This window comes from Aythya fuligula, chromosome 2 (genome assembly GCF_009819795.1).
Source record: "Aythya fuligula isolate bAytFul2 chromosome 2, bAytFul2.pri, whole genome shotgun sequence".
Lineage (NCBI taxonomy): Eukaryota > Metazoa > Chordata > Aves > Anseriformes > Anatidae > Aythya > Aythya fuligula.
This window is the reverse complement of record NC_045560.1, coordinates 26,065,848-26,081,494: the sequence shown is the minus strand read 5'-3', so window position 1 is coordinate 26,081,494 and position 15,647 is coordinate 26,065,848. Positions and strand designations below refer to the sequence as shown.

Sequence of the window (15,647 nt, the reverse complement as noted above, 5' to 3'; positions counted from 1 at the left end):
CTTGAAGATTGCTCTTCAATTATTCAGAGTATCTGATCCAACCACTGAAATACAGTTTCATTTCCTGTTTGGAGACTTTGATTTGCTATCAGTGTTAATGATTAACTGGGCTTTTCACAAAGAGGAAGTTAACAGGACCCTTTACAGTTGATGCACTTTATTACAGCACCGGCTGCTCCTGACTGAGAGGATTACATATCCCCTTCTCAAGTGAATGATCAGTCAGGCTCTCAAAGAAAATGAGAGGGCTATTTCTCAGCTGACTGAACATTCAGCCAGTTGAAAACCAACACAAATATTAGAATAGCCAAAGAAACATATATATATTTTTTTTTTCTCAGCTGACAAGCTCCTTTCAGAAGCCGTCTAGGGAAATGAAAGAAGAGCCTTGTAATTGAACATTAACTTCTGCAGCCCACTCAAACATGTGAATTATGAGCGGAGCAGAAAATACAGATCATCACAGACCAGGTGTGAGCTACTCTGATTTTCAACCACAGATTTTCACACAGAATGCCAGTAGTGAGCTTAATGCCTTTTGGCTGAGCTGGAGCATACCTTTCAGAAAAACTTTAACTTAAATTTAAAGTAATGAATGAATCTATGACATCTTAAGATGTCAGCTTCTCTACTTCCCTTCCTGATGTTTTAAACCTGTGATAAATCAGTCCTTGGCATTCAAGCTGGGGTCTTATTGCCAAAATCTGTTAAGATACCTGCAAGCCCAATCTGGAAAAAGCTATGCTTTAATAGTTTCAGAGCAATGTTATTAAACTCTGCAGACCCCTGACAGGTAGAGTCTTCTGATTTAATTTGTGTAGGGCTTCCACAGCAGAACAACCTTCTGGCTGGCATTTTAAGTACACAGAATGGGTAATGCACACCACTTCCATACTTTGCACAGGATGAAAAGTTGTATCAGTAAGGAAAGTATTATTGCAATATAGTTTTTAGAAGACAGCATAGACTTTAATTTAGAGTTTATTCTCACTCTCTTTACCTGTTATTGTGGTTAGTATTACTTGTAACTACCATTACTAAACATTATATTAGTCCATTTTTACATAAGTAGAGAATGCATAATTGCTAATATATCAGTTAAGTAATATTTTAATTGTACGCAAATTTTCAAAGGAATAAAGCAATGAATTACATGGATTGGAAGATGTTTAAGAATACCTTTTATCATTAAATGATTACACAGTAAAGTGCTTTTCTAACTTATAATGAGAAATTATGGCCTGATTGTGGCAGGTACTGTTTAATACAGAGACAACTCTACCCCATATGGTAAGACATACTGTACGTTCAAAAGAAATTCTTTGAACTGCATGTACCAAGTAAACAATTCTACAAGCAGACAGGTTTTCCACGAGCACTGTAGAAGACTACAAAACCCAATCCATTCCTTTAATGGGCAAGATTTATGGTGCAGCTTCCTACTGCAATCAAATAACGCAGTTTCAGTGCTGCAGGGGTGAAAACTGAACTTTGGAGAAGTATGCATATTTAGAAATACAAAGTAGCAATCTGTATTAGTAAGCTTAAAAGGGAGGTGCACTTAATAAAAGTTAATAGCTCAGAAACACCAAACTATTTTCCTAATCATATGTTGAGCAGAACTCTTTTTCATAAGTACTGATTATTTAAAGCTGGTTTGAAGCCAAAAGAACGTGGGACCTCAAAACCTTTGAAAACTAAACTACCTTCAAAAGAAATGTACAATTTGGAATCTCCAGCTTTACTCACATTAAGGCATCTTGCTTTTCAGGCAGTCACACACATTGGCAAATCTGTTCTCCTTTAACCATTTAAATTTTGCATCAAACTAGTGTATTTTCATATGTAACTTCAGGTACTTGAACCATACCAATAAAGTCTCAGAATTTTACAGCTTTCAGTTATCATGATATACATTAAACTAACAACTCTTTCTGAAGAAAAACATAAAACATAATAATTATTGCTGGGAAAGTTTCCAAATATTGAGTCTAGTTTACCTGCCATCTCTTTCTGCTGCTCCACCTTCTGTTACTGTTTTGACAAATATTCCCAGTTTTTCAAGGCCTGCATCTGCTCCGACTCCCATTCCAATAATGCTTATGCCAAGTCCATCTTCATCTGTGAAAAAGGCAAGCAAAGGCAGAAACTTCTTACATTTGTTTTATATAGTTACCTTGTAAGTAGACATTTATGCTTTGGTTCCTCTTGGTTTTCCATGTAAACAATGTTAATTCCTTTTGATTCCCCTTCAACGACTTGCTATTCTATTGTATTAACTGCACACAAAACTACTGCCTTTGCTGTATGAGGAGCTTAGAACAACAATCAAGATTTTTATTCTGCCAGTGGAGAATGAAAACATCACATAAACCGCTGTGTGCCATCATGTGTTAGGGCATGAAACAATTTTCTTAAGAAAATAAAGAATTCCACATTTCTTAACTTCTTAATTCCTTATTAAAAAATTCTTAAACTCCAAAAAGCCCAGGTCATTAAAATGGATTCATGGAAATTCAGGATAGGCTGTGTAAGCACAAGTGGACTTCCTCAGACCTGCAGATAGGTTTCACATGAACAGGAACTGACACTCAGACTACACACCTTTTTCTAGTTCAACTGGGAAGAGCTCCAGCTTTTCCACACGCTTCTCAAGTTCATACTCAGCTGATGCAGCTACTGGGTCAACTTCATCGTTTCTTCTGTCATAGTCTTCATTGGAATATGTATTGAAAACCTGTGGAAACAGACCAAAAATTACTCAACTATCTACTCCAGAAGAAGTGCCAATTTGTGAAAATAGCTAATGCTTTTGTCCTGTGATGTTGCAGAGTTTGAAAAGGCTTTTTTAAAGGCTTTTTATAAAAGGCTTCTAAAGCTTGTTTTCATAGTTCAGATGCCAGAGTTTGCCAACCTAATTCACTTAACTGCCCACATTTGGCAGTAATGAAAGAATACTTATTATTAGTAGTAATAATTTTACTGGATTTCAGTCCCACACTGTATCATGTTTGTTAAGTCAAAGAAAAAAAAAATAATTTTCCGTATCTCCTCTTTCCTCTGCATGGGCATCCTACAGAAGATTCTATTACAGAATCACAGAATCATGTAGGTTGGAAGAGACCTCCAAGATCACCAAGTCCAACCTCTGACCCAACAACAACTAGCTCTATCACAGTTTCTCTCACAGTGTAAAGCGCTGCACCATGGTGTATAGCTGTACAGCTATTCCGAAGGTGGCAGGAAGCCTTTTTTTTTTGGCATATAGCTGCACTTAGAGGCAACTCAACAGCTGCCTACGGAGCCAGGACACCAACTTGCCGCCCACAGCCATGCCAGGAGCTGAGCTCCTCTCCTCCTGAGGTTCACCTGCCACTTCCACTCGTCAAAGACAGCAATGGACTTTCAATACAAACTAGGTACCTATTTCAAGAACAATGACTGGTGTTTAATCTGTTACTGTTAAATGTAGATAAGTGAATACAGAGATAGTAAGAGATACGATACGTCAGATGGCAGTCTAGAAAAACAGAGAAAAACATCATGATTAGTCATGTGAAACAACTCTGAAGGTTTCTTTTGAGCGCCTTTCAGTAATAATGACAACAAAAGTGAATTTAGAAAAAAAAAAACACACAGTAGATTACATTGCTACTGACCCCAGTGTCTGTCTCCCCTATCCAGGTGTTTGTCAACAGAGGCTGTGAGCAACTGACTCCATTTCTGAGACCAGACGGATGCACTTCATGCTTCAAGAAAACAAATTTTTGAAAAACAATCCTGCTTTCCATCTAATCAACAAGCCAAGTGAAAAGAAGAAACAGTGATGACATACCTTCACTGGGAGATGCTGACTGTCCCAGAGAAGGTAGATAAATCTGTGCCAGGTTTGCCTGGCAGACCCTCCATCACCTATAAACTAGCAGCAGTGCCAAGGAAACCTTACAAATACTCTGGGAAATGGAAGAAGCAACCATGTGCAAGTACTGATAAAACTGTCTCATGCAATAAAGACCTCATTGAAAGGCTGCTAAAATTTACTGCACATTAAGTTCTTTTAAATAGTGAATATATTAATGTTGCAGTAAAACACTCTTCTATACCACCATAAGTATAGTATCTGTATGGCTAACACAAAACAGCTGCAAAAAAAATTTACAAAAAGATGTTTTGTTCAGTGGGAAACATTTAACAAATTGCCTCTTCCAAGAAAACTGACATAATGAACATTTTACAAGAACACACAAATATATCTTGTATTGTTTGTTAGTAATATTGATGCAAGCAAAACTCTGTTAATTCTGGAATAATGATCCTAAGAAGCCTTCACAAATGTATCTAAAAGAAACGGAAGACAAGTCACACACTGAATGCTGTGCACTGCTGCTCTCAAGCCCTCCCCTAGACTTCTGTTTGGGGATGCACCACCTGCATCTGCATCCCGTGCCCTGGGAGGGCCGTGACTGATGTGTTACCTGCAGCTCCTGCTGTTAGCCCCACGCAGCGTTTGCACTGCCAGTTGAAATGCAGAAACAGAACAGAGGGTTTCCCTGTGCACTTTACAGCCTGACGGAGGAATTCTGAAGAGCCTGTTGTTGCTCTGTTTTTCAAAGACTTTTTGTTTTTCTCTGTTTTACACAAGGAAAAGCATTCTTCACCTTACATATCACTGCTCGCTGCTTCTCTGTGGGTCTGAACACTTGAAGCGAGGAAGAAGCATGAACATGTTTTTCTATGTAGGCAGTGGCAAGCTAGAAATCAATGTGCAGATCTAATGTATATAGCCCATATGTAGTGAAAAAGAAGTAGGTACAGGACAAAAGGCCATCCCATTTACCTTTCTGTTTACACATCTCTTCCCTGCCACAAGACTAGATCAAGAGCCCTCTCCCCAGCACATCAACTTGGTGGCAGACTTCCAGAGGTGACTGTTAGCACTACGGGGTCCAAATCCAATCTTATTTACACTGACAATCAGCATTAAGGATCAATTGGTGAAGCTATACCCAATTAAAAATGTAGTGAGCTACGGTTTGACCACGAAGCCCCTAGGTCTGAAATGCAGCAGAGTCACAAAAGCAAGTACAGGTTAAGAAGCACTGCTGTGAGTTTAGCTTGGATTGTCTAATTTATCAACCTGATAAGAGAGAGAAACGTGTGTTTCAACTGTAGAACAGAGATGGATGTTATCGAGGGAAATGGAGGTACAGTCACCAGCTGACAAAGGATGGCAAGAGAGGCAGTATTGCTTGAAGAACACACAGATTAGATGAGGGTGAGGTATGGGAAAATACTTTATCACAAAATGAGTATGTTTATTTCTCGATTCATTTTCATCATGTTAACTGGCCCCACTTGTTTCCTTTTGTTCAATGACTGCCATTAGTATATTTCAGCAGCAGCTTCAGATTTGCTGCAAAGAGACTGGATATGCTTCAGGAACATTTTCTTTTAAAGCCTCAAATCATATATTGACCTCTTGTTTGGGATGATCTTTATTGAACCCAATCAGACAGAAACCATGGTTTATAGGATCTTGCTTACTTCTGTGTAATATTTATATTTGTACACGAGAAGTGAATTAAGGGTAGTACTGGTGGTGAATACTGTTACCATTGTCTTTAAATACAACATGCCACTCTTATCTGCTTTCTTATCTAAGCATTCAAAATGAGGCTGTAGGATCACTGATAGCATCAAGGTAAAAAAGTCTGTGTTTCCTACCTGGCATTAACTCACCATATTTTGTGTATTGGTCATACGATCTTGCCCATTGCCCTCAACGTGTGTTTTTACAGGAAGAAAGACGAAATTCTATTATGCCATTTACTTAATTTGGCACGATCACATTTAATGGTTGACTGATTCTATCAAATGAATCTACCAGTATTAAAACTAAGAAAAGGAAATTCATGGTTGGATTTTTTTTTTCTTTGTGACAGTCAATCCTCCATAGTAACGAACCACTTGTTCGTACAGACATGAGAACTGTCAGTCAAGACTTCGGTCTGCTAAAAATATAAAAGTTATGTTTTTTTTTCCCCCACAAAGTATGTTTAGCTTAAGTAGGCCTACTTCACCAAGTCTGTCACCACTGTGTTTCCTAGAGCATGCACAGGGTTGCAGATTTACAGCAACTCTCCCATTGCCTTGATAAACCAGAGCTGGTTTTGCCCTCACACTGGTTAAGTACCACTTCAAGGAAGTCTACTGAGCTGTTTCTTAAAGATTTTTTTTCGGGAATATTCAGTACATCATCCTAATCTGTGCTTGTACCTCTGAGTATTTAGAAAAAGCAAGTTTTCACAGAATTCATCTTTGACATTTACAAGAATTTACAAAAACACTCATAAGCACAGGAGGTGACAACCTAACCAATACTCAGGCTAAATGTGTATGTCAAGACCACCAAAGCCTGGAGAACTGACTGGTTCACCCAGACACGACTGTTAACAGAACTTCTGTCTTCGCTAATGTGAAAGAGAAAGGGTCATCAACAAGTCATCTGGCACCAAAAAAAAACACAAACATACGTGACCACTTGCTTTTCTTTCCAAGAGCAGTGACAGAGCACAGTCTAGAAGACACACATCACTAACTGCAACAGTACATGTTGCAGATCCTAATTCAGAAAAAGAAAAACATTCTAGATGTAGTAATCATTTTAATGAATAAGACCAGAAAAATGCAACAGCAGTTGGAAACTGATTCTTCTGGGGAAAAGGAGAAGTTGTATAGGAAACCAAAATTGGAGCATTTTCTTGCAGCTCTCAAGTAGCAAGAATCTTTGCAGAAATTTGCTGGCAGTAGTCAGGAGGTAGTAACAAATTTTAAGGAAGTAAAAAAGGAGATGAGCTATGAAGAACCACATGTGCTATCCTCCCAACTAGCCAGCTCAGTGCTGTGTTCACCATGCTATTAGTGCTGCATACTGTAAACCCTGCAACATAAAAACTGACTCGTGTTAAAAAAGTCCCAAACAGACTGAGTATGCCCTGGATATGTTTATACTTTCTTGTCATGTTGTGCCAAGGAACAAGACCTGATCCTTGGCCCAGGCTCTGCTGCCTGCCTGGCTGTCTGTGACTTTTGTCGAGGGACTAGTGCCTGATATGGGGAATGAGCTGTGTGTGAGCTGCATGCTGCTGGCACCTCTTTGCAGCAGCTGTCCTACCACATCTGCAGTCACACAAGTCTTTGACACACTTGCAGTCTCTCTTACGGACAGCTTGTGATCACACCAGGTCATCCCACCTCAGGAGCCACTGCCAACATAAGCTGGTGACCACTGTGTAATGCCTCCTATGAAACCATGCCTTCCAACCACCGCTGCTGTTGCTGTGATAATGCCCACTCCTCATGCCTCTGTCCAGAAATTAAAAAAAACAACATCTAAGATCCAACCCACTTAGCTGGATCACCATGCACAGGAAAGCAGCACAGCAGAAAATGGCACAAAACATTCGCAGTAAGTCATGCCTCTGGCACCAGTTCTGGGGCAGGGAGTAGTTGTCACAACCACTACCTCACTGTAACAATGCCACGTAAGAACAAGGGATTGCTACTTTTCCCCAACATTTTCTTCTTTCTGAAAATTCAAGGGTTTTTTGGTTTCATGGGTCTTGCACGGAGCCATGGTTGCTGCTACGGCAGTCACGTAGCATCGAGAAAATGAATGTGCCTTCTCAGAGACACACCTGATGCTCATCGCTTCAGTGCAAGATGCTTGCTTTAGTACACACAACAAGCTCCATCAGAGTGATAATTATTATTATTAACCTCCTCGTGTGCTATTTTTAAAACTTGAAAAATTTGGCACAGCTTTGTTCCCTATCTTCCTTGCATAAGCAGCAGCACACGAATAAATCATCTCCCTCCACATCCTGGCAAGAAGCCCTGAGAAGGATCAGGTGTTCTTTTTGATATACAACATTACCATGCAAACATCCAACGCAGGAAGGTGAATAATTACAAAAATGCCTTACAGTTTCTCTTTTTATTATAAGGTATCCCCAGGATGCACGATGTATTTCGTGGCAGGGTATAAAAAGACCTAAGTGCTGTGGAGATAATGACAGAGGACTCTCACATGGAGGGAACAAAACTTGGCACAAACAGTGTCCGTATTTGGGGAGTGCAGATCTTACGAGCACAAACTCTGACCCTTTGCATCACCCATTGTCCCCCCAAGGAGAATAAACTTGCTTTCCCTGCACTGAAATTGGGAGAAAACTGAAAGGTACAAATGCTAAAGACAACTGATCGCCTGACACTATGGATGCATCCTCTGTCAACCTTCATTACGACAGCAATTACAATTTCCTTCTGCTGGTTCTGCCACATACACCCCATTAACTTTGGGAAAAGATGAAAACTCTGAAGTTGTCTTTAATGCAGACATGGACGAAAAGCATAAATATTCTGTACAAGAAGTATTATTGTTAATTTAATTATAGCTACAGCTGGAGTTTCAGACTGTCTCGTTTCAGTGATTGCACAGACAAGTTCTGTTTTGACTGGTAGCAAGAATACAAATGAGGAGACATTAATTACACCATTTTGACAAAGGACATTCAGAAAAACATTACAAGCTGTGGATGACACCTTCAATATTTTCTTGGGTCTTTAAGTCTCCAAAAGCACATAATGGCACCTCCCTACCACCTGTGAGGAGGAACAGCTATGTTCCCAGGTTTGTTGCAAACAATTTCAGTCATTTTACGCTCAGCTCCTATTTTAAGAATATACTAAACCAGACTGCTGGGCTTCCTCCACTAAGGACGAAAAATTCTCTTGTGGGGAGAGAAGTGAGGAAGAGCAGGTGTCGTTTGAGGAATCAGACGTGTTTATGGCCACGGTGCTGATCTGCTGTGCTGCGCTCCAAGCACAAGCAGTTCGGAGGAGTGTTCCTGTGCTGCACGCTGTGAAGGCAGGAGGCAGATGAAGCGCTGAGGACAACCCCTCCTGCTGTGCTTAGGAAGCTAAATAAGAGAAAATAATCAGTTTGACCATTCGTTATCTACTGCTTCAAAATCTCCTTACAGTATAACTTCAGAGTGGAGGGGAAGCTCTGACAATGTCCGAAACGGGTGATTTGTCTTTGCTTTTCTCTCAAAGAGTCTTTTTTCCTGTGATGTGGTCCCCTTGTTAAAGCAAAAAGGAGTGAGTCAGTGAGAAGGAGCTGACAGGGGCTCCCTCCAACCCTGCTGGCTTCGCGCTCCCCCCAAACCTGCGTGGGCATCAGCTGTCACACACACTTCGGAAGGGAAGCACCAAGGAGATGAATCTTCCCAAGAAGCAATTGCAGGGATGAGACACAGATGGGAATTAGACAGTCGCAATATTGAAAGAAACTGATAGTCTAACAGCAAAATCAAGTCTGGGCTTTCCCTCAGAAAGCTCTGCAGGAGAAAGATCTGTTCTAGGCTGCCTGAAACTCTGGCAAAAAGAACTGTACAGAATATTTTAGCCCCTGAAATCCTAAAAGTATCTGGGCCCCAGACTTCTCAATCCCACAAAGACCTCTTCTTACACATGACAGAGCGCCAGGAGCAACTGCTGCCACGCATGATCAAACCATTCAATTTTTGGATGCGAAGCTGGAAAATATTACCTCCAGATACTCTTTTAGCCAACTAGCACTCACTACCAAGTCTTCTGGCTATTAGCATGGTCCTGAAGACTGTGCCTAGTAAAAACAAGCTGTGGCACTGCCACCACATCTCAGCAGACATCCATGCAGCTTCACTCCCCTGTCCACAGCAGCATGTGCTGCATATGGCCAGCCCGTGGGCAGAAGCACCCAGCTGATGCTGACCCCAAAATGTGCTTGGCACTGCCCACAGGGACACAGGCATCTCAGTGCACAGGTTAATCACTTGGCATCCATCACGCCTCTGACACACCTGGGCTTTTGCTTCCTAGTATAAATGGTTAGACAGCCAGCCAGACTTCATTTTTGAGCTCATTTCACTCGAACTAATATCCTCAGTTTTACACAAGGCAGTTTCAGGCCCAAGCACAGAATTGAAATTGTTTTGGTGGCGCTGATGGATCATCTCCTGGTATCAACGAGGAAAGGGTGCTCATTCTCTCTGACCTCATTACTGCATTTGCTAGGGTTAGATCAAGAGGTCCAACTGCATCAGCTCAGAAGGACTGCAGGGACTAAAAATAACCCAGCTAAAGTGCTCGAGTTCTTCCAAGAAGAATACATCAATGTAGAGCAGTGCAGGGAATAGCTCTTCCACTCCAAATCCCTTACCTGAGCATTTATAAGCTCTCACACAGTGATATTTAAAACATTTGTACCACTTATGGTTGGATGGAAGTCCGTCAAATATGCCCTCATCTGTTCCTCACTGGGTCTCCTCGTAGCTAGATTTTAGGGCTGCAGCACTTCCTAACATTTTTCAGCTTTCTGATCACTCCCAAGTCCTATGTGTACACCTGCTCTGAACTCCAGCATAACTTCAAATCCCTTTTGTAAGAGTTAGCGGTTAGGTAAGAGCCCGCCAGAGCAGATGAACAGAGCTCTTTTTACTACATCAACTGCATTACATGATATTTATTGACATGACACTTAATTCTCCAGTACAGAAGGATTTGATTTCACTGTCATATTCTTCTGTAACTCTTCAGTGAGATTTGACTTCTCCTACATTGATCCTCACCATCAAATTTGTGACCAAGTTTTCTTCACCCTTTGCCCAGACAGGTTGAAACAACTCGATCACTGTGAGACACCACTGGCAACCCTACTTCATTATGAAAAGTGACAACCTGCCCCACTCTTTCTTCTTCTCTTTTAATCTGTTACTACATCAGTCAGTGACCTTTCATTTAATCCAGTGACAGTTTAATTTTCTTCAGAGTGATGAAGATGCAGTGAATGTCTTTTTGAAAAATATCAGAGTACCAGACAGATCTCGCTTACCTTCTGTCCTGCTAAAGCCTTTGCAGTACTGTAATGAAACTGTGAGGCATGACTTCTCCCTATGAAATGATTACACAGTCTGTACATGTTTCCAATAATTTTTATTACAGAACTCTTTCTACCAATTTGCCCAGCATATAAACTAGCAATCTGTGGTTTTCTGTCTTCCATCAGAGTCTTGTTTTTTTAAACTGGTATTATCATGCTGCCTTCCTGTCCTCTGGTACTGAGGCAAAGCAGCACATTTCACTCTGTACTTAATACTCCTGTAATTTCATACTTGAATTCATTTGCAATTCTTGGGTAAATATAATTTATTTCTAGTGGTTTATTACTATTCGTTTTTTCAATGGTATACAATTTCTTCTACAAAACTTTGAGATAATTTCTCTACTTAAAAACACCTTAATGCAGGGACTTTTTGTTATTGTGAATGGCAACGCAAAACATCCATTAGCGTTCCTGTCAGGTCAAGTAGCTTCCCTAAGCAGTCCTGTAGCATCTTGGCAATCATTTGGCTTTACCAATTTTCTAGCAAGCTTCCTATTCCAGACTTTTGAGGTTTTATGTTTTCAGCAAATCATTCTTCAAAATCTTTTTTCTTCCTTCTTCTGATCCTGCAGCCTCGCATACTTAAGAACTACAGGCTGCCAGGTCTTGTCTTCAAGTAATTAAATTACCTGAGTTGGGATATTTAAAACTGGCTTTACCGTAATTTTCATCCTGCATCTTGAATACATGAAATGTCCTGGTTTTGAATAAAGGCATGACTTGTTTGAGATAATGCTCTTCCGGTGGCTAATCCAAGAGGTGGGTAGCTCCCTAATGGCTTCTCTTCTTCAGTAATATCCATCAATATTTGTGTACCAGAGAAAAACAGGATGTGCTCCTGATACGTGACTGTGCATCCAAATTCCAGAAAAGAAACTCCACTTGGGGAGAAGATCAGAAACGTACACAGGATGCATCTGTACCAAGGCACACACGGCAACACCCTGAGGAGGGGAGAGCGGTGGTACCACCAGCGCCTGTCCTGCCAGCGGGGGTACAGCTCTCCTGGGTCTGGACCCCTGCACAAACAACTCTCACTCCCAACAAATCTGCTTCCTATCACCTCTTAATGTACTTTACAACATCTTAATTGCAATATTCTCTAAAAAGATTATGTTTGGCTATATTTTCAGGCCAAATCCATAGCATGGCGAGCTATACTAAATACAGGCGCTAACCTAAAATCAGCAGTAACTACTAAATTACATACTCAAAAATGTCAAAATTACTTCTCAGAATTACAGCATTGAATAAAAATATATTAACACCTGCTATGCCATGAAGCCAATATTTTCCATTCCTACTGTAATTCACAAAATTAAACTATTATAAAATAGAAGAAAAATCTCATTAAGCCTATTTATGTTCTTCATTTTCTGTTAATTTATTTTCTAATTGAGAAAATAATCTAAACACATTTCTAACTCATTCTTTCTGTTTCAAGTATAAACACCAATGCCTCTTATTTTTTCTAGTAATAGTCCTTATCTCCAAGATCATGTTGTGTGAAAGACATCAACTGCTTTCTCAGCCCCACCTTCTTCTCTCATAGAACGCAGTAAGAACTCCATGTAGCTCAACTTTGACATATTGGTAGAAAAACGTGGCCTTCTTGGCACCTTTACATCAAATAGTAGGCCAAATGTTCAGATTTCTGCTTATCCATAATCTCAAATTTTCTATGTTCAAATAGAATTTTCATCTCATCCCATACTGCTACTTGGGACTCAGTTCAAAGGGTGATTTTTTTTAGGTATCTGTTTTTATTAAGTAACTTCCTAGATTCAGAGAGGTTATTTACCCTACTAATTATTACTTAATCCATTTTTGTACTAGTTTTGTTACTGATGTAATAGTTTTATTACAATTTACATAACTATTTGTCCACAGAGCAGAAAAATACAAAGTCATTGTTGTTGGAAATTAGATGTGTGCCCCATGTGAAAACTTAATGCTGTTACTCTTAAGATAGGTCAGAATAATTAGGAGGTAAAAATAAGCACCAGTGCTGAAGAGTAGCATCTAAGTTAATACAGATCTGATCTTCAGATTAGGTCTAAAAAAAACATAAACCATTCGATTTATATTGTGTCATTAGAAATGAGTATTATACGGTAAAGGAGATTACGATCACCTGAAAATACTAAGTTTCATATCACTGCTATACAACTGTGCTCATTAAAGGTAAGTAATTTTTTAAAAGTAATATATAGCCTTTCAGATGAAAATATTCTATATTGTGTGTGCTACTACAAGGATGGTCAATGAGGAGATACAGTACTCTCTTTTCTTAGGGTGAGTTTTCCTCATGCTTGAAGGGGATCATTCCTTTCTGAAAACACCGAGTCAGGAAAAAAAATCAGTTCAATCCCTACGAAACAGAAGTTGTGTGGAAGTATTGCTCTCTAGATACCAATTCTTGTTTGACTCCATTAATGAGCTTGGGTTAACAGCACTGCTGCTTCCTATATGGGGGTGCACGGATACCCCTCTGACTTCACCTGTGTTTTTTTATTGAGGTATATTTTTCAAAGCCTCAGCCTCTTTCTTCCACAGCAGTGTGTATTGCTGACCCTGATGGAGATAATCTCCAGCCCTCTGCTAATTACCCTCATGGTCATTGCCAAGCAGCATTCCTCTTTTTCAGAGATGTTGGAACATGAGATCCCTGCAAAGCAAAGAGAGGCAGAACAATACTTGAACAAATGATCTCACAGAACAAAAGCAGCCGAGATGCAGCCTGCCCCACAACTCCTGGTGAGGGCAGTTCAGAAACAGAGGCTGAGAATGGCAGAAAGAGACGAGGGTGCTCTGCAGCTCGAGAGCAAGCTACTCCGACTGTGTCCACTGAATGCAAACACCTGCTGAAAGGGAACTTCTTGGAGGCTGTAATTTTAACAGGGACAAGCTTTGCAGTGGCAGAATGGGAACTTTCCCATGTTGCATCCCTTTAGGGTTGGTCAATAGCCTGTTGAAAACCGGGACTGCAGCCCTGCACCAACAGTCTTCTCGGGGGGGTTCGGGGACTTGAGAACAAGGTGGGGTCCTCTGAAACCAAATTAATACTTATGTACTTAACAAGCTATAAAAACCACAAAGCTGATCTGAGGACTCTAGTCTTCCTTATCCATTCCTGTACCCTTGTTTGCCACCTTGATCTAGCACACAGAGAACTGTGGAGACCAGGCTCGGGTGGGGGTGAGGCCTCGCAGAGGGCTTGGCCTGGTCCCTCCGGGGAGCCCCCTGGGGAAGCAGCAGTCCCACCCCACCCAACTTCAGGGACAGCACACATGCCATGAGAAACACAGAAGACATAAATCATTTTTTTTTCTTTTCCACACAGGCAGCAAATTATGGCCTTTAGAGTGTTGCAGGCAAATATGCCTCTAAAGCAATGCTGGAAAACCTCCAGGTATTTCCCCATGGCAACAGCCCCTAATCCCCCCAAAACCAGTTCCCTCGATGGCAAATACTGAATTACTTCAACACACAACGTTTTATAATGTCTCTCTGCTCTTTTTTTTCATTTTAAACTCATTTTCCATGCAGCTCTAGGTCGTACCTGAACATTATTACACTTATCTTTTGCTGAAAGGCAGACTGAGGAATGGAGAAAGGCTCCCCCTCCCCAGGCTTTGCAAGATCTCTGCTGCTAAAACACTGCTCTCTGTGAATCCACAACTTTCACAGCTATTTAGCTTGCTGTGTCTCAGTTTTGTCTTCATAACTGAGTGAAACAGCATGGTGCCCTGAAACCTTCAGCTGACAAAGACATCTCAATATTTGTAACTGAATATTCATTTTTTTTGCATACACTGATTATAATGCAATGAGTTGATTTTTTTTTTCCCTTTCTATCCTCACTATTTTTTTCAGTCATTACCATCATTACAAATTGGAAATTCCAATACCATCCTGTTTTTCTCCAATGTTAATGGTACGCGCTAAATGATTTTCACTGAATTCTGCTTGATGAGTTTTGCAGACTTTAGATCTAAATCTTCTTGGGCAGCACGCTACTTTTTTTTTTTTTTTAATATATAATGCAGAGGATTGGAAGCAACAGTACAATGGGATGAAGAAATGATGAATGAGGTGACTCCCCAGCATCTTAATCATTATATATGAATCCCATGGAGACTTTTTAAGTTTTGTGTACTTTTAGGTATGCTTCATGTGTAATTCCTTCCTTTGTCCTGACCATGTCTTTTTTTAAGTCTACTTTGTATTACTTTGTAAACATTTGTAAAATTTGTAAATATTTACATTGCAATTGTTTAAGTCTTCCACTGCCTATTTGTTAGTAATCCACAGTTTAGAAATAGAGAAGAAAAAAATAAAGGAAAAAAAAAATCAAATTTTCTCTCATGTAGCTTGACAATCACATGCCCAGAGACAAGCTTCACTGCACTACACTTCCATAAAGCTCAGGGTTCCTCAGAAACCTTCTCTTGCCAGACCTCCTTCACAGATCCTAGATACATCTAGGTACAGGAATTTGGCAAGTTACTGCCTATAGCAGCCTGGTACCTGTACATCTCAGCTGCTTTGGCTGACTGTAAGTCCACTCCTGTTTTGGGGAAAGGTAAAAACATTTGTCTAGGCCCTGAGAATCTCTTTGCAATGAAGTGAAGAAGCAGTTCCAAGCATACATCTATAG

At 40.3% G+C, this 15,647-nt stretch overlaps 1 protein-coding gene across 6 annotated transcripts in view; it reads right to left on the bottom strand.

Moving 5' to 3' along the window:
- Nucleotides 1-15,647, bottom strand: part of PPP1R9A (protein phosphatase 1 regulatory subunit 9A) — a 145,380-nt gene that overhangs the window by 61,393 nt on the left and 68,340 nt on the right. For all 6 annotated transcript variants that reach the window (XM_032181201.1, XM_032181199.1, XM_032181202.1 and 3 more), the window contains exons 3-4: nucleotides 2,605-2,737; nucleotides 2,001-2,121 (exon numbers count right to left, since the gene is read on the bottom strand). In XM_032181201.1, coding sequence (XP_032037092.1) covers nucleotides 2,001-2,121; nucleotides 2,605-2,737 — 254 coding nt within the window. The remainder of the gene's footprint in view (nucleotides 1-2,000; nucleotides 2,122-2,604; nucleotides 2,738-15,647) is intronic.